The 19,560-nt window shown below is 33.0% G+C and overlaps 2 protein-coding genes across 2 annotated transcripts; one reads left to right on the forward strand and one right to left on the reverse strand.

The window, feature by feature from the left end:
* Positions 1 to 1,187: 1,187 nt before the first annotated feature.
* LOC129287105 (uncharacterized) lies at positions 1,188 to 11,026 on the reverse strand. Its single transcript, XM_054923258.1, has 16 exons — positions 10,616 to 11,026; positions 10,150 to 10,194; positions 9,841 to 9,881; positions 9,656 to 9,737; positions 8,160 to 8,204; positions 7,970 to 8,026; positions 6,766 to 6,825; positions 6,552 to 6,679; positions 5,951 to 6,218; positions 5,791 to 5,857; positions 5,367 to 5,437; positions 5,190 to 5,279; positions 4,689 to 4,797; positions 2,885 to 2,976; positions 2,481 to 2,586; positions 1,188 to 1,527 (listed from the first exon to the last, which is right to left on the reverse strand). The coding sequence occupies exons 1-16, from the start codon at positions 10,742 to 10,744 to the stop codon at positions 1,415 to 1,417; spliced, it is 1,503 nt and encodes a 500-aa protein (XP_054779233.1). The 5' UTR covers positions 10,745 to 11,026; the 3' UTR covers positions 1,188 to 1,414.
* Positions 11,027 to 13,807: 2,781 nt separating this feature from the next.
* Positions 13,808 to 19,049, forward strand: LOC129285861 (vesicle-associated membrane protein 721-like). The gene is made up of 5 exons (XM_054921800.1): positions 13,808 to 14,163; positions 15,775 to 15,916; positions 16,005 to 16,125; positions 17,105 to 17,167; positions 18,690 to 19,049. The coding sequence occupies exons 1-5, from the start codon at positions 13,974 to 13,976 to the stop codon at positions 18,837 to 18,839; spliced, it is 666 nt and encodes a 221-aa protein (XP_054777775.1). The 5' UTR covers positions 13,808 to 13,973; the 3' UTR covers positions 18,840 to 19,049.
* Positions 19,050 to 19,560: the final 511 nt, after the last annotated feature.

The following is a 19,560-nucleotide window of genomic DNA, read 5'->3' on the forward strand; positions in this document are numbered from 1 at the left end:
AATTATTGAGTACTTTTTTGATATTAATATTTTTTGGTAAATAATTAAATTACTCTTTATTTAAAATAAAAATGATGAGTTTGACTTTATTTTTTAATTATAAATTTTATTTAAACAATCATAATTTTTATTTTATGAATTATAAAAACTGAATAAAAAATTATAACTTTTCACATGAAATTTTTTTTATGATTAATAAATAAGTTCTAAAAATAATTAATCTCAATCACAATTTTCATTTAAGCAATTACAATTTTAATTTTATAAATCATAAAAATTAAACAAAAAATCACAACTTTTCACATGAAATTTTTTTTATCATTAAAATTCAAATTTTAAAAATAATCAATCACAACTTTTATTCAAACAATCACAACTTTTATTCAATAAATTACAATAATTATTATAACTTTTCACATAATTTTTTTTATTATTGAAATCTGAGTTTTAAAAATAATCAATTATAATTTTTGTTTAAATAATCATAATTTTATTTTATAAATTATAAAAATTAAACAAGAAATCACAATTTTTCACATGAACCCATACTTTTTATTTAAAAAAATAAAAAATTTAATTATTTAATCTAAAATTATTAATATCAAGGGTCAAAGGGCTTTAACTTTGATGTGAATGCCATCAGAATTGAGAAATAAACGTAATGGAGAAAAAGAAAAATCAGAATTTAACTATAGTATTTCACATTTTTCTTTGGAACTAGATTTAGAGGGTAGCTTGCCGATGAAAAAAAAAACAAGAAGATGAAATTTCTTTAATGTAAATTTAATTCAAGATTTGGAAATAGTTTGGGCCTTTAAAATAGAAAAAATGATAATAAAATTTTACCAAAATACTTCACTTTTAAATCCGCAAGGTTCTATTCAAATCTTTAGAAGCAATTGTCCATGTTTTGCACCATATTTTTCAAGGCCCCTGTGATTTTAAGTTTCAAACTAAATAAAAAATTCAGCGTTAAAATGTCATTAACCTTGACTACAGAATACTTGTTTTTAATAGTGGAATTGGCAAAGAGTGAACATCCAGTCATGATCATGTTTGTTTCCTAAATCCTAAGTCGAAATGGTTTTGATATATATTCTCATGGAACATCAATACTTTTTTTTTTTTTTTGGGGGGGGGGGGGAGCAATGTAATATGATAAAACATAAAATAAGGAAAGAAGAGCATCAAAAAGGTAAAACTATATCAGAGGATTATGTAGTTCATGGGCCATGCGAGTTCATGCAAATTAACGACAAAGAGGCACTACAAGAGATGTGAGGATAAATATAAATAAAAATACAGATTATTACCCAAAACAAATACATGATTTTCCTTCTCTCTCCACACAAAACATTCTTTCATCCCGCCCCAACAGGATTGTTTTCCCTTTTAAGGGTAAAACAAAATGCGCTCACTCAGTTTTGGTATCATTGGGTGGTTCATAAGCTGCATCAGCAGAAGAGGTGTCAATATCATTCAGACCCAATGCTTCATTTTGTTCCCATGACCTCTCGTATTCCTCAACTGCAAATTCATGTGTTGATAAAAATTGCCAGACATGAAAATCACAAGTATATAGAAAGCATAGGAAATTATGCAGAAAAGAAAAAAGCCAATATTTTGTAAACAGTCAGTCATAACAGTCCATAGTCCATGCAACCTTGATGCTGATTATAAACTTTCAAAAGATCATATAGCAATATGCAAACTGTTTCACACTTGCATGTCGCAGCTACAGTTATATCTAAGCAAATTGATTATTTCTTTCTATGGAAATTGATGGAGACTGTTGAATCTCTTCTTTTAATAGCTAGGTTTTGGAGAGGGTATGCTACTCTACTTGTATGGCTTTAAATAAATATTAGAGCTGGCTGTCAGTAGTTTTGGAAAAAAGCCACTTGCAGAGAGTTCTGAGGGGCAAAGGAATTAAATAAAGGACAAAATTTAGGTACTTAGTCTTGTAGTACTTTTATCCAATAAAATCAATACAAGTAAATTTTAATGTGTCAATAATATTAATAATAAGAGTTTATTATAGAATAAATAATATATAAAACACTCATATGTCTTGATTTAAGTGGAACCAAACATTTTAAGTATATGAGGCTAACCATGTAAGGTTTTTCCTTGAATAAAATGCCACTCTTCAAAGACAGCTAATTGATGGAAACTAAAAATAGTTCAGAATATCTAATTCTGCATTGACCATATATATACCGGATATCAACGGAGTTCATATCAGTGAGTTAATTTGCTTCACGTCAAATCTAAATATTTTTTCTTCCATGAATAATGAAGTTTTTTTAATACAAAAAACAAGAATTATCGATGAGGACATTATCCATTATTATATGACAAAAGACATTAAAATTTCTTTACTGCAAAAGTAAACTGCCTGGAAGAAATTTCATATCACTCCAATGTGAACTGCGTTTGCCCCAATGTTTGAAGAGCTGAGATTGTTAAAGAACACTTACATGTTAATTGGTTGTCGTCTTTCAGATCATCAGTTGCTGGCGCTATAAAAGAATTGGCTAATGCATCATCAAGAATTAAGGTCCATGGTTCTTCCAAGCTAAGAAGCTTCATGAAATCAACAGAAGTAGATCAAACTAATGGGTTCAAAGCACACCAGATAGAGCCTTGAAAAGGCCAAGTCAAATCAAAGTATCTATAGCCAGTGAGGAAAGGATGGTATAATAACTTCTCTTCCTTCAAAAAGATTAATGTTAGAGGAGGCATCTTATATGCAACGTCTTACAACTTTACAGTAGCATGCATTGCAACTAACCATTTTAGTCTTACTGCATAAATAGTTTTATTACGATCTTACTGCATAAAAGAGAAAATTAAGTGAACTACTCATAGAATCAGGTGTTACCTTGTTCAGCCTTGCTCTAAACCCTAGCCATTTGCCTCTTCTATTTTCGTCAAGACTATCTCCAAATGTAAATCCATGCACCCTCTCAAGGCCTGTACATCAAAATCACACCAAATAATATTGGATTCATACAATGATCTGTGAATTGAAATCAAACCTAAAAAAAAAAAAAAAATCAGAGTATCACATAACATGAGCAGGAAAAACAAATAAGTTTACAGATGAAAGAATTAAGAAGAAATCAACAGCAGTGCAAAGCAGACATCTTAAAAGCCAAAGACTTCCATAATGGATAGCAGTACATTTTGGTGATTGTCTAATTTCCAAAAATAGCTACTCCACAGGAGCAGAGATTGCGTCATCCACCAGATTGGAATGCTCCAATGTATTGATCATCTTTCCTTGCCTTTTAGTTATTGATTTTCTTTTGTTTACTGTACTAGAAAATATAATCCTATAGACATGCATTTCCCTTTTCTTGCTTTTGGATGAGACTCTGATGGGCTTGAAGCTAGGAGATGGGGTCGGGTGTATAAAAGAAAGTACAGGGGAAGTAAAGCCCAAGACAACCAGCAAGTGAAGATGCAGGGGCAAAACGGCCACAGTAAAGGGTAATGGTTGTCCTGACAGTGTCAGAGTAGTGGTAGTGCTTATATGAGGGTGAGGGCAGGAGGAATAGGTAAGGAGGATTTATTTTGAGAGTGGAGAGGTCCTGGTCTCTCAAAACCAGGTAGTGTGTGGGGAATATCTGTGTTTCGGTTACTGTTCTATTAGGAAGTAAGTTGATATTGGTGGGTGTATTCTCTATAATTTTCCCTTGATAATAGAGAATCACAGTATTTTTCCAGTATCATTTCTTCTTGCTCGAATTGGTTCTATCAGACTCCTTCTATAAAATGAAAAGGAAACTGTCTCAAAATATAAGCAATTTTAATAATATACCATGATCTCTTAATACTTCAACTATTGAGGGTGGCACCTATTGAGGAAAAAATGGTAGAAAATCGGTTGAGATGGTTTGGGCATATACAAAGAAGACCAAGGGAGGCACCAGTGAGAAAAGTGGAATATATAACTTTAAGTTCGATTAAGAGAGGTAGAGGAAGGCCTAAGAGAACACTCTTGGAAGTTATTGAACGTGATCTCTTAATTAATAATATTCCTAAAAGCTTGATAAATGATAGAGTACAATGGCGTCTTGCAATTCATGTAGCTAACCCCACCTAGTGGGATAAAGGCTTGTTGTTGTTGTTGTTGTTGTTGTTGTTGATCTCTTATTACTTCACTAACATTCTTCAGGGCAACTAATAATGAAAAGCATGAGGAGGTTTGAGACTTCAGAACTCATTAAAAGCAGAGTAAAGTTAAAGAAATGCATTGTTGCAAGACGGTATACATGAATTGTTGCTGGGAAAAGTACACCACCAAAAGAAAAATAGATCCCCTGAGCAAAAGCATTAGGATCAGTCCTTGACCTTCTGAGCTGTTGCAGTGGCTCATCAAACTCGGAAGAATTCTCCTTCTTAGAAGGCAGTTCCAAATTCTTGCATACATGATGTAAACTAAAATGATGGGAATAAATAATGATGTTTGGAGGGTTGAAAGATTTCTGAAGAAGTTAGGAATTTCTTGATGACTAATCCTATCTCTAATTCAACATGTGTGGGTTCCTACGATGCATTCTTTCATTATAACTCAATAATCTGTTTCCATAGGCCACATACTTCAAGCCCTCAATGTTTACGTGCATGCGTGAGCATATGCGTGTGTGTGTGTGAGAGAGAGAGAGAGAGATAGTACTTACTTTCACTAATTTTAGTGATTAGACCTTCAACAGTCGTAACAATCCCTCCTAGAGTGCCACTTGCTAGCTCCAAGTCAAGTTCAGGAACCTTTACGCTTGCAGTATCAGACTAATCAAACCAAAAAAATGTGTAGATGGTTAGACAAACAAGAAAGAAACCTAACCTACTATGGGAAAGGAGAGCCCAAAAAAAGAGGAACTCAGCACGACTTGAAATATGTATTTCTAGCTCAACCATTTTTAACCAAAGGTGTATCAGTGATTGATCCTTATAGCAACATTCCATTACATGCACTGGCATAAGAGATCTAAGTACCAAGCTTTCTTATTCTTTTATATTGTTATTATAAGTCCATAGTCATTGCCCATCAGAAACTAGAACACACAAGATCCATTATACATGAAGTAAAAAAAATAAAGATTAAATCAACATTAAAGAGCAACTGATCCAACTTCATATTTTTAGATTTCATCAAGATCTAAAAGCGAAAGATGACAAACCTTTATTACATCACGACTTAGATCATTAACATTTTTCACGGAAAGAGTAATCTTCTTTCCTTTATCAGGAATTCGCCCACCAGGTTTTAACTACATGATGAAAAACAATGGTTAACAATAATTATTCCTACTCTAGAGATAGAATCGAACAATACAAATCACTCAATCAGCACATACCTCAGAGTTGCGGTAACCACAAGCATCACAGGTGGACGCCATGACAATAACTTCCTGGAAGTATGGAATATCTGAACACTGTTAAGCACAACAAAGCGTTGAGATGACATAGCAAGACAAACAGGTGATGCAGCCAGGCAAAGGATCAATTATAATTGACCTGTTGAAATTTTCTTAAATGTCAGGATCCAACAAACTGAATAATTTACAGTTATTTCCATCTCAGCATACTAGTCAATCTTTTAACAGATGTCCACCTTTTCTACAATTAAATCATCTCCAAAAACCCAACAATGATATTGAGTAGCTAGCCTAGCTCTATACCTGATTTTGCTAAAAATAAATTACAGACATTTTTTTAATAATATTCTGATTTGACACAAGACAGGAATAGAGGACAGAATGGAAAACATTGAAAGGATACTAGTGACAAACATCCGAGTCTCACACCGAGTGGCACAAGCGCCACAAGTTGATGGAAAAGTCATCACCTGTCAAGAGCAAGCACTATTACAACATTGAAAATAAATAGACAGAATGGACCAAACTGGAGTAATATTTACTTCAGCTTCAGCACCTCCTACCTCTTCTGGCGCAGTATATCTAAATAAGGCTTCTGCAATTTCAGCACTATTACTCTGTGCAATGGCTCGATGACCAGCAGCTGCCCCTATGGACCCATGTGGTTCTCTCCTCCCTTGATCAGCAACCTCCACTTCTTCCACTGCAGATGCTACATTTTGACCCCCTTCAATTTGGGATGAGGCGACAAGATATCCTAATGATGCTTGCTGCTCAGGAGTACGCTCATAGAATTTGATATTCAATGATGGATCAGATGATGGAGCACACCTATTAACATATAGTTATTCTCTCCAATTAAATAAGACAGAAACAGCTATAATTATTCATCTTACGCATATACAACTGTTTGCAATGCATTTGAAAATGTAAGATGCAGTTTGGGACAATTTAGACAACAATCCAATAAAACTGTTCGTCATGCACTTGAAAACATAGGTTTGAAACAAACAAACTTCTCCTTTGACATTCTTTATGCTTTGGTCTCCTCTCTTTAGAACAATACCCTAGCCTCTTCTCTTTTATACTTCTTTCCTGTTGATATAATGTTTTGTCCCAACCCCAAAAAAAAAAAAGACCCTCCAATGAGAAATAATCTCTTACGGATTTTCAATGAAGCTGTTTCCAGCAGGGTCATCAAGAATAAAGGTGAATGAAAGCTCTCCAGCAGTGCAAGCTCTCAATTTCATCAAGAACTGGTCAATTGCTTCAGCTGTCTGTGGGTCGACTTTCTAAAAGGTTCCAAAAATAAAATTCAATTACTAAACAGGGAACTAAACTCCAGAAAACAATAAAACAAGGCAAGAGCAAAATTTACTTTGCGCTCATCTTGAAGGGCCTGAAGTTCATCAGCAGCTCGAACTAGTATACCTTCCACCTACAGTCACCAAAGATTATATTCTCAATTCATGTCACACCAAACATTCAATCAATCATGACTCGAATTAGGATATATAAGGAGGGATCAATTGATACTAGCATCAATCAAAATTAATCTTCCACAATCAAATAACATTTTATAAGATAATTGTCTAACAAAACACACCATTGGATTATTAGTTATTATCATGAAGATCACCGTCACAACCTCAACTTCTCATGAAATTTGAAATTTATTCAAATTAGTTTTATACCCTAACAGTCAATCAAAAATTGTTGTACATTACTTATTTCAAACGTATGAAAACTTTAACAATTTGTTTGCTAATATAAGTCAATTTTAACTAACCCGTGCATGTTAAGAAAATAAGTCAACAGTCGGGTGGGTCATTCAATTAATCAAAAAATTCCAATATTTTCACCCCCTGTTAATGGAAGAAGATAATTAATGCAACAAACATATCTCAAAGTGACTCATATTTGGAATCAAGAAAACCTCCAAAAATGTTAGCTAATATTAAGGACCAGGGGGAGTACTTCTAATCTAATAATTCAATCAATTCCAAGACAAAGTATTTAAAGGTGTAAAAGTGCCACAAACTTTCAACCAGTGTTGATTGATCCCTTGGGCGCAGATGCGCACACACAAATTACACTTGAGGCCATATAACATTAGAATTTATTGGCTCTAAATTCTAATCCATGCTGCTATAAATTTAGAGTACTTAAAAGTGCTTCAAGTTCTATTTGAAGTATTTTTTCAAGCAAAAATAAAGGGTTAAGATAAGTTGTTTATTTATACACAAAATGAAATACACAAGAGTACACAAGATGGGGGAAATGAAGAATAAGAAGCCACTTTCAACACAGTGATTGGAAAAAGAGCAAGAGAATTAAAGTAGGAAAAATATAATCACCATTCCCTATAGATTTTTTTTTTCCATTGTTTTTGGTCCTTATAGGGACCAAAAATACTGAAAAATTAAAACTATAGAAATTTTAAAAAACAAACATCACTCTATCTTTTTGAAACCATAGGGATTGAAACCACTTAAAAAAATTACAGGGACTGAAAGTAAAATCCGATGAAACTATAAGAACCAATGATTGTGTTTTTCCATTAAAGTATTTAAGAGAAATACCGTTGATAGTGTTCCACGTTGAGCCTCTGGAGGAATCTCAAAATCCAACTCTGGTATCTGCATACATATAAGCAGCCCATTAGATAAAGACTGCAAATAGAATTTCAAATATGGAACCATAGATATTACATGATAGTAACTTAATTAAAAATGCCCATATGAACATAAGTACAGAAACAGTTTTAAGTACCCTAATAGTAGCAGATTCTGATTTTACCACTTGCCGATCGAGCATCTGCATTCATTAAACTTGTCAACATGACATTATAAGGCCAAAAAAATGCAAAAGAAATTAAGAAAGAGTACTTTTGATCATCAAATTAAGCGATACAAGTATCCCATGCAATCATATATAAATAATTCATTTGTGAGATTGATACTTGGTAATCTCAATGTCTTAGATGTTTTGTTTCATATCAATTCCCCAATGTGTAATCTGCACAGTGACTTTCATTTTCCAGACTCTTTCCTTTGTATTCTCATTGTGTGTATGTTTCATCATGGACTATTAATTTCACTACTCTTCAAACATGTGTATACTGTAGATTTCCCAAGATGTCATCTTGCTTACTGTTCCTGTTCATACTTAGTATTTGATATTCCTGTCCCCAAAAACTGAATGATAAAAGGGGGAAAAGATGGCAATGACAACTATATGTGATAGCATCATTCTTTGATTTCTTTCAACCAGTAAGACAATTGTACTTTCTCTAAAAAATTTAAACAAAGCGCCACCCATGTCAGCTGCATTGTTGTGAACTACAAAATGAAGCCTCAAGGATTAAGACCAAAAAGTCACAGGCAGCAATGAGCAAAGTAGCTACCTAAATGAAGCCATTATAAAAATGCATAAAATTAATAATAAATTTATAGAAGAAATGAAACTGTATGAATCATTAAAATAACTGTCAAAGCACATTCATCGCAAAGCCTTAGATATTTATGCAGCCAAATGAAAGTGATAAGGGTCCAAGTCAGCATAACAGATCCTGTTATGCAATGATGAGGGATTTATCTGATTTAAATTAATTCCTTGCTGTTATTTTAATTCATTATCATTTTGCTTTGCTGTTAGTAGCTGAATAAGTGGACCTTAACTTTGTTAGTGAGGTACCCATTTGCTAGTCAGTTATTTTCTGATTTTTAGGCTAATATTCTGCATTATTTGATTTGTTTAATTGTAATTTCTGGTTATAAATATCCTTGCTTTTATCACAGCGGGATATCATTGAGTAATAAAACTTGTTTTCCTTGGAGATTCTCCTATTTGGCTATTAAGTTAAAGTAGAGTGAGATTCTTACTCTATTTAATCTAATAGATTCTTCCTTTTCCTTCATAATTGTTTTGAGCCCCTACCCGAAAGCAATGTCTTCCTAGCAACATCATATAACAATCTGCATGAGGATGGTCTACAGGATTCATAGCCACTCCTTCATACTATTATGAATCAGGAAAAAAAATTTGGGGTGATCTTGATTAGTCAAGATCAATAAATTAGAATAGACACCTAATGAGATCATTCCCCCCACTAAAATATGCTCTCCTTGACCATTACTAGACTATAATACTAAGTTTAGCACGTCAAGGTCTGGCTGCACCTACAAAAATTTGCTTGAATCAAACAATAAGTAAAAGAAAATGCCATTATTTCAAATCATTTGGCTCAAAATTCCAATTTATCCCACCTTCTGATTGTCTGATGGGATCTCCAAACTGTAACAGCAACCACGTGGTTGGATTTCTCCAGCAAACTGTACTTCGTTGTTCCTATTCAATAAACATGCATTAATTTATAATAGCTAATCAGGAAGATCAAGAAGGATATTTATATTCAAGAATCTAACGTTTTGTTGAGGAGTGTGTAGCTTACCTCTCACCACAATGAGGGCATTCAAAAGCTGACAACAAAATCTGCAGAAAATGCACATTTTACAGTAGATTTGATGCCCAGAAAACTAGTGAACAGAGTGATAAACATAAGAGAAAGCAAATAACCATATTTCATAAGATTGATCTACTTAAGGAATTACATAACTAAATATAAAATATCAAATTCAAGCCGAAGAGTAAGGATTAAGATGTAGTCTGCATTGACCCCTACCACTACTTACCGATCAAGAAACAACAATAAACCATCGAAACAGTAGAAGGGTCATTAAAGATAGGATATAGGATGTACCTTTCTAAAGTGCGGGATTGAAGTCAATAAAAATCTTGTCGTCCCCTGACAGACACCATAGAATTTCGGTCAGATGGCAATTTAAGTTAAAACATTGCATGGAGCAAGAAAAATAAGCTCAAGAGAGTTTCTGGAGAAGATAAAAGAATCTTTAAATGCATCAGTTTATACCTCCTTTGAGTCTAATCAAAGCCCAATGACTATCTTTCCCAAGTCCGACATTAGTTAATCAATATTCAATAACATAAGAGAGAAATGTACCTAACTCGAAATGAGAAAAACCAGTCTGGAATTTGAATATTATGATTTTTTTTTTTAACAGGAGACGGGTGAAATATACATACACCAGTTCAGGGGAAAGACTAGTGGAACCCAATGAAGTTCTTAAACTCAACTTTCCTTTGAAACAGATCCCAGAATTAAATTTTTCAACTTCTGATAGAAACTAAAGGGAGAGATACCGTACGTTTTCACCGCAGCGCATGCACAAGCTTTCAACGTGATACACAGGGACATCGCCATCCTCTGCAGAAACAGCTTCAACCACCGACCGAACGTCCAAAATCTGCTCTCTATTTCCATCATTGGCTTCCATGACTTCAAATTGCGGACTTGGAATCCCTTCAGAGCTTCCTTTTGTTTTTTCAGAGGTAACACACTTCAGAACCTTTGCGTCCACAGTGCTTGTGTTGGAAGGCTTCAACAGAATAACCCACAATGACTACAATGAAAAGGAGCTTCAGATGATGCGTCACGCCCCGGGCAATATATGAAACCGTTGGGAGAAGGCGCTAGAAAGAAGTAGAGCATAGTCGAGTCGGCCTCCGGACGTCCGCCAAGTAGGGTAAACCATGAAAAACAGAACAAATGAACAATCACGAGGCTGATCGATTTTTCAGTTTTCCCCATTTCACTATACTAATCATAATCCTAATCCCAAATTAATTCAACCTTCGTAAGGTGTTAAACTCTAAAAATTAATAAGTTATTCAATTTTTAATTTTAAAATTTTATTGTGTTGGATTTACAATTAATTTTTTAAATTTAAATATGGTTAAAAAATAAAATAATTTATTTTTTGTAAAAAATTTGAAACACAAACTGTAAATTTATCACAATGAAATTATAAAATTAAAAATTGAACTTATGAAGTCTTAAAGTTTAGCACTTAAGATTAAATTAAATTAATTAATCCTTATAAAATATCTCTATTATTATTCTAAAAATTTAATTCCGAGAAAGGGGCAAAAGTTTCTTGTTAAAATCAAGTATGAATCTAATGATGTTATCAACATGGATATCAATTTGCTTGTAGTTGCACCTAGTTTAAAACGTCTTATATTTGTCAAAGACTCTAAGAGGTACAAAGTTGTTTTTTCAAGAAAATCAAATAACATAAAATAAGGGAATAAGAGTAGCAAATTTAATTGACTCAATTTGTTTCTCTAGCGATTCCTTCTCGTAGAATTTAAATTTTTGATATAAAATGTTGTTTGCGAGTTCATTTGTTGAAAAGTCTTTGTCCATGCAATGTTCTTGGCTCTCCTCTCGATCTATACTCATAGAAGATGATTTTAATGAACCTAAACATGATTTTGGAGATTGGTATGGCATAAGAAATAAGAGGGTTGTTAGCTTTCATCCTACTCACAAGTTGTTTCTTTACTTCTCGAGCCTTAATAGGGAACCTAATTTGAGTTTTCTTGATTTTCTCAATCCATACTTTAATTGTTTGATATTTTTATACATTGGGTTTATGTTACTATTATTTGCTTTCAACTTTGTGTTTTGGTTTGCTTTGTGTGTTCGAGTGTGTTTTTTGTCTATTGCAGGATAAGTCGAATTAAAGTCTTGGGAAGTATTTTGTGTTATCTATTGTTTCTTATCTTTGTTTTGTCTCTATCATGCATTGTGTTTAATGTTTTAAGGGGTTTTCTTTATTTATCATCTCAACAAGTAGATTAAAAAGCATTCTAATGTTGGTTCTCTGAATTGGGCTTCATGAGAATGTTTTTCATTTTGATGTTTTTTTTTTTTAGGTTTTGTTATTATGAGGTGACTTGGCCAATGCTGATGAGTAAATTAGAGGATCATATCATGATGCGTAAAACTTATGATGATGAACTATACATCATTATTTGTGTGGTCAATATGGGAATTAGGGACTTCTTCTGGTGTGCAAAGTTTTTCTCTACTATGACTCTAGATTTGGCTTATCTGCCAGATCCCTCTTCATTGTTTTCATCAAACACTTCAAGGGTAGGTGTCAATGTTACCTTTACAAAGTTTAGTATAGTAGCACAGCTTTTTCATTTTTCCTTTCTCATGAAGAATGAAATTATCTTTGCATCTATAGGGTGGTTTCTCTCAATTTATCTTGTTATGCATGTTCTTTTTACATTTTCTTTAGACTTGTTAAGTTTCTTCACTTGTATAAAGATATCGTATTTTTACACTATCTTAGTATGGGTTATGAGCCTTTGGTTGGTCTTGGGTGTGTTAGTATTATTGTCTTCGTTGTAATTTTGTTTTATTATTATTGCATTTGCTCTCCATGAAAAAAAATGAATTAAAAAATGACTACTTTATTTTTAAAATGATTACTTTAGCTGCATTTGATCAATAAATAAATTTGCAGAAAGAAAGTATAAAAATTACTTGTATATTTCAAGAAATGACTAGTTTTATTATTGTCATTTGTATATTTGAAGAATATTTTTTGTCATTTTCTGAAAAAACCAAGGGAGAAGTATCAAATTAAATTTTTTTCACATTATAAAATTTAATAAATAATTCAAATTACAAACATATAATTGGATCCCATGAAATTAAATTAATCTTACTCGGAGGGATGCCTTGTGAGTGAAATTTATACAGGTTATGGCAAACTGTTTTTCTGAAGTATTAATTTTTTGAGGTCAAAAAAATGTGAGAAAAAATAATTTTCAATATTTACTTTGTCAGTTCAATATTATAAAATATTTTAAATTAAATCACACTTCTAACAAACTAGTTAATTATTTTTTAAATTACACAATATTTTTTTATTTTCTCTATTTAATAGGACAGTTTACTTAAAAAAATCTTATTAATTACATTCTTAATCAAGAATATTTTTTTAAAAATTTTATTAATTATACATTGAAAGATCTAAAGTGCTTTAACATTCTACCTCAGAAAAAATTCCTAATATTTTTTAATTGAGGGGTAACTTTTCCTCAATTATTATTTTAGTCTTTGAATTTAAATTTAAAATAATTTAATACTTATAGTTTTTTAATTCAAAACAACTTAATTTTTATAGGTTTTTTGACTTGATATATCATTACAATGACTTAAAATTTATGAACTAAATTGATAATTAAAAAAAATTTAAAAATTTAAAATTAAGGAAAATCACATCCCGTCCCCCTAAAAAAAATTATAAATAAAAATTAATATAAAATAAATTATTATTAAAATAAAAATATAATTTTTTTAATGAGATTTGTTATTGTTTTTTATTTGTAATTAATTTTTTAGAGAATTTAGATGTGATTCTTCATTAAAACTGTATTATTTCAAAAATATCCATTATTATTGTTACTTTGGTTAAACCACCACTCGCTAAAACCACAAAACCTTCGAAATGGGAAACTTTTCAAACTTGCGAATTAAAACCCTCCTTCCTATTGTATTTTTAACTTCTCCCTAGGGAAGAAAAGAAGCAAAGCCAAAAAGATAAAGGCTGGTCTCCTTACAACGCGAAAACTGTTTCACCGAGAAATCTGATCTCCGATCGATCTCTCTTTTGAATCCCTAGCAAGCTATTCAGGGACGACAAGATGAGCCAGAAGCCTCTGATCTATGCCTTCGTTTCTCGAGGAACTCTGATTCTTGCCGACTACACCGAATTCAGTGGCAACTTCAATTCCATCGCCTTTCAGTGCCTCCAGAAGCTTCCAGCTACCAACAACAAGTTCACTTACAACTGTGATGGTCACACCTTCAACTATCTCGTTGACAATGGCTACAGTAGGCCTTCCTTTCTTAATTTAATTTCTAGTCTTCTGAGTAGAGATGATTTGATTTGTGATTCGAGTGCAAGCTCCCCTTAACTAGAAAGAATTATATAGCTAGATATGATAGTTTCTGAATATAGGGTTATCAGACGGAAAGTTCAAGTGCGATTTGGTGGTTTTCGAAATCTCCTTTTGCTAATCCTTCTTAGATAACTTCATCATAGTAAAATCACGGTTTCATGTTTATTATTTGCTTCTGATAGTCACTGTTTTCTTTGATCCAAAATACAATAGGTTCAGCTGTAATATGTTGATATTTTCTTAGCGTCCCACTCCTAGCGTGTTCCCCTAACATATGCAAACTAAAAAGAGAAAAATATTAAAATACATTAGATCATGCCATGCCATGTGTATTGGAGCCCACATTTTCCGAGATTACGAGTTGGAGCGTGAAATTACTTAAGGATGTTGTTAGCTCTCTAAGGCACCTGTCTAGTATTTTCGCGCTATTCATATTAACTAACTTGTTAGATGGTCGTTTGGTCTATTTTAGGTCTACTATTTCCTCTTTAACGCTTGCAATGCTGAAATGGCGAGAGAGATAGATCAGTCAGTCATCGAAGCTTCTGCCTTTAGATGCTTCCACTCTTCAAATCTTGAAAAATTTTACTTTAACATATTTTTCATAGATCTATAATATAAAACAGATGCTAGTAAAGCAAAATAAGAGCTGGAACAAGGTTTTCAAGTATGAAATCTGAAATCTGAAATCTCCTGTAATTAATTTATGTTCCGTGCTAGTGATCATCAAATGTCTCTGCCAAAAAGTTGTCTTGTAGACCTATGAACAAAATATATTTAGAGAAAAAGGGAGTTGGAGCTCTTGCTCTTATAGTAGAAAAACTAGCCTTTGTTTGTTTGCAATCCTTAGAGTCTTTTTCTTAACACTATTTAATTGTTGTGCACTTTTATATTTTTCAGCTTTTAACCTTTACAAATTTACATAATTTGAAGATGCATGTATTGCTGGGAGGACAAGAGTTGCCTTCTAGCCTTGTTGGACATATTTGGCACAAACTAATGCCTTTATTATGATAGAGCACAATGTAATCGTGCAATACTGCAATTCATATAGCCGACTCTGTCTAGTGGGATAAGGCTCGTTATAATGCTTGTATTATGGAAGGAGGAAAAGGAAAAGAAAACAATATTGGGGTTTATAGGTTATAACTGGACTGTAAGATTTGAAACTAATTCAAATTTTGATTGATAATTTACAGTAATACTTTCATTTTTCTTTGTCCATAGTATTGAATTTTAATAACTACTGTGCTTGAGTGACAGTTAATTTAGACCTCTTCTGATAGGCCAAATATGATCAAAATTTCTGCCTATAGAATGGTCAATAAATGATCCATTATACCTATATATTCTTCTTAACTCTATGCTTGAATTCAGGCTGGGTTGAGATTTTCTTCAAAAGAAATTTTCTGCAATTCTAGTTTTTTTTTTTTTTATCTTTGTGATCTTGGAATCACCTATGTCTGCAATTTTGTTAGAGGCTACTGTAAATTTTGAAGGTTTTTTTTCTGTTGATAGATGACTGACTTTTGGTATCTTGTAGCATATTGTGTCGTTGCAGATGAGTCAATTGGAAGACAGGTACCCATGGCTTTTCTTGAGCGTGTCAAGGATGATTTCGTGGCCAAATATGGTGGTGGAAAAGCTGCTACTGCTACTGCCAATAGCCTTAACAAGGAGTTTGGGTATTTTGCTTTTGTTTTAAAATTAACAAGTTAAATGTTGGAGGATGATTCCTGTACATGCATTGGTATAAGATAGTCTTTAATGCAGGCCAAAATTGAAGGAACATATGCTGTACTGTGTTGAGCACCCTGAAGAGATAAGCAAGCTTGCAAAGGTGAAAGCTCAGGTTTCAGAAGTTAAAGGTGTCATGATGGAGAATATTGAAAAGGTAGAAATTTACTGGTTAGCAGCATTAGTTTTAGAAAGTATAATACAAAGATTCTGCAATAGTTATCTTGGAAAATATGAATTTGGTCAATTATGTTATAAACAATAATGACTGTAGAATACAAAGAGCGAAGCATCAGAACTACATGCACATGACAGTTAAACTTCATACGTAAGATGTATATGACTATATGCTAGTTTTGGCTAATCATTTTATGAGCCCAACCACAAATCTGCTAATGCTAGTTTAATAGGTTTTATTCTTGGGTTTGGTTTAGGAAAAAAAAAAAAAATCCAACTCAATTCACCAATGAGAATGACTTTTAAAATTTTAGACACAAAATTCACTACTTCTATGTTTTTATGAAACTGAGCCGTCTGATGTGCGTTTTCCTTCAAAGTCTGATCCAGCACCAATATGTCGCTTGATATGCATTCCATCTCCTAAATGGCTAAATTTACCTTCAGAATGACCGCTGAATAAGACTTAACCCTTAAGATCCAGATACTCACACATGAAGCCACTTTGTGTGGTGGATCTAAATGGAAAGACCTCTCACCACTTAAATCAGAGCTTAATTCTTCTAGGTTGACAGGTCCTGCTCTTCTCTTTTTGAAGATAAATAACTGCTTTTCTGGGATACAACTTGAAAAATGGATTTGGTGGCATAGCTTAAAATAACTTGACAGCCTAATTTGAGAAAGAAGAGTGTGTGGAGAGTGAAGAGAAATTATTTAAAACTTAGATGTTGTTGATTTTCATTTTGTCAGAGCTTCATTTCAGTCATTAAGGCCAATAGCAATAAATGGTAGTTTAACTATAACTGGGATGCTTCTTTGAACTTCTTTTATTCAAGTGTTCATGTATATTTATTTTAGTTATGCTGACGTGGATTATTTGCTGTTTCTTTATCCCAAGGAGTATTATGCATACAAGGACATCTATTCATGTTAAATTATGTGTTTATAATCTAATGTAGGTTCTGGATAGGGGGGAAAAGATAGAGCTTCTGGTAGACAAGACTGAGAACCTTCATCACCAGGTTAGTGTGTATTAATGTGTCGCATGTGGCTCCGCCTGTTTATGCTTGAAGGTTTATTATGCAAATGCTTAGACGAATATGTGAGTATTCTACTTTCCTTGAATGTTTCCTTTAGCTTCTACTAGTATTATGAAAGAAACAAAGAACTGGTACCCAAACTGGTCCAGAATTTTACAGAATTGCTTAAAAATAGAAGGGAAAACATAACTTTGGGCCCCTTCACTTTGCACAAGTTTTGCTATACGTCTATGTACTTTTTTTTCCAGCATTTCAGGTCCGTGCACTTTTTTCCCTGATGGTTTAGCTCTTTATAACACTGCTTATGGAGAGACCTAAAACACTAAGAAAAAAAAGTGTAGGGATTTAGAACACCGGAAAAAAAGTGTAGGAACTTATAGTAAAATTTGAGCAAAATGTAGGACCCAAAGTAATATGTTCCTAAAATAGAACTACTCATCAAGCTGGTGAAAAACTGGAAAAACATCAGGAAAACCAGCCAGTTTGTTGTTTTTGTTAGTGCAAAAAAGCATCATTATTAGGATAAATTTTTTCTTCCTATACTTAACTATTTAACTATTGTGTAAGTATACTACCTTCAGTCTCAAATATAAATACTTGTTGGGTTGTTTTGCTGGTTCAGAGGTGGAGTGTTAGAGTATTTTTATTGATCAGTCATGTTATAGAGACCTGAGTCGGACATCCAGTTGATTTGATTTGAATTATCCAGAGGATACCTTACATATATTCTATAAAAAGCATGGACAATCAAACTTATTTCTCGATTCAATAGAAGCCTGGAAAGGTCAATAGAGTCCCAAAATAGAAGGTGCTCCCTAGGTCATTAAATGCTCCCCTCCCTTTAAAATTCCCATCATTAGATAAAACATGAGAAGTTTGGGATTCATAAGAAGAAATATCAACCATTGATTGAGGGCAAGTTTTACAAAAAATTATGTTTTGCTACAAATTTAATTAGCCTAACTCTACTAGTCTGTGAGAGGTGGGTATGAGTATCTTATATTTGAGACCAGAGGTAGTAATTATTTTAAGTTCAATATGTGATTAGGAATGGATATTAACTTATTTAAGTTCAATATGTGATTTTCTATGTAGTATTTTAATGTATGAAGTGAAATTGTATGAATTTTATTACTACCGATTTGAATTGAATGTGTATTTAGAAGACCTTTGGTCTTGAACAAAACATGGTTTTTACCAAAGTAATGTGAGAGTAGCTTTTGTTTTGAAAGTTGCAAAAACCCGTTTCCAACAGGTTTCCCAACATAGGCTACACCTTACCAAAGTTTTGACAGTTTCAATATCTGGTCTAGTTTTCAAAACATCGATTTCTACAGAACGTCTGGTGCTGATTTGATGTTCAAGGATTAATGTCCTCTTGCGACTAGGATACTCGTGGCTGCTGGTTGGAAAAGTCAAAAAGAAAATAGAGTCGTCTGCTTCCTGATTCCAATTTTAACTGTTTCCCCCTTGCCTTTTGATGGGAAAAATGATTTTGTTTCAGGCACAAGACTTCAGGAATTCCGGGACCAAAATCCGTCGGAAAATGTGGTTACAAAACATGAAGATCAAGCTTATTGTATTGGGAATTTTGATTGCGCTCATCCTCATAATCGTCCTATCTGTCTGTCATGGGTTCAACTGTGGAAAGTGAGCACGATTCTGCTTGAAACATTTTCTCTTGTTATGTGAAACGTTTTGTGATTATGTATGAGAGAAAATATCAGTGCATGTCATGACTCTGTATGTAGTACAAGTTAGCTTGTCCCCATATATTGGTAACTTGCTGCCAGCCACCAGATCTTTTACAATATGATGGAAGATTACTTTGACAAATATGAAATTCTGTTAAAATTGACCCTTCCTTTTGCATCTCATCTCAAATTTATGTATCCTCCAATAGTTAGAAGGAAGATGTCTAGAACTCTAGCTTAATATTAGTTTAAAAAAAGTCAGTGGCAAAGGAAGGGAGACACAAATTTTCAATTGTTATACTAGTGTTGTACATGTTTGGCCTCCCCAGAGTTAATACAAAATTTGTACTATATATGCTTTTTGATCTTGGGATCCCGCTTTGCCCATGGAAAGGTAAGATATGGGAAGATTGGCATTCTTAGAAAGACTTGGTCAAAGCAGTTTACGGAGCATGCATAAATCAAGTAAAGAATGGGAAAATATGGAACCATGTCATAAGGATTTTACTAATATTTGTGTTGTATATATTTTTATTGATTCAACCTGCCGTGATAGATATGTTGTCAAGACGGGGATTGCTTGATGCGACTGGAATAAAATCCATGATTGACCTGGCATCAAAACAATTTATAGCATGCCATGGAAACTTGTAGCAACTTGCAAATTGCAAGTTCGAATTG

Source organism: Prosopis cineraria, unplaced genomic scaffold (genome assembly GCF_029017545.1).
Source record: "Prosopis cineraria cultivar Desert tree isolate PC_DT_omini unplaced genomic scaffold, ASM2901754v1 PC11, whole genome shotgun sequence".
In the NCBI taxonomy this organism is placed as follows: Eukaryota; Viridiplantae; Streptophyta; class Magnoliopsida; order Fabales; family Fabaceae; genus Prosopis; species Prosopis cineraria.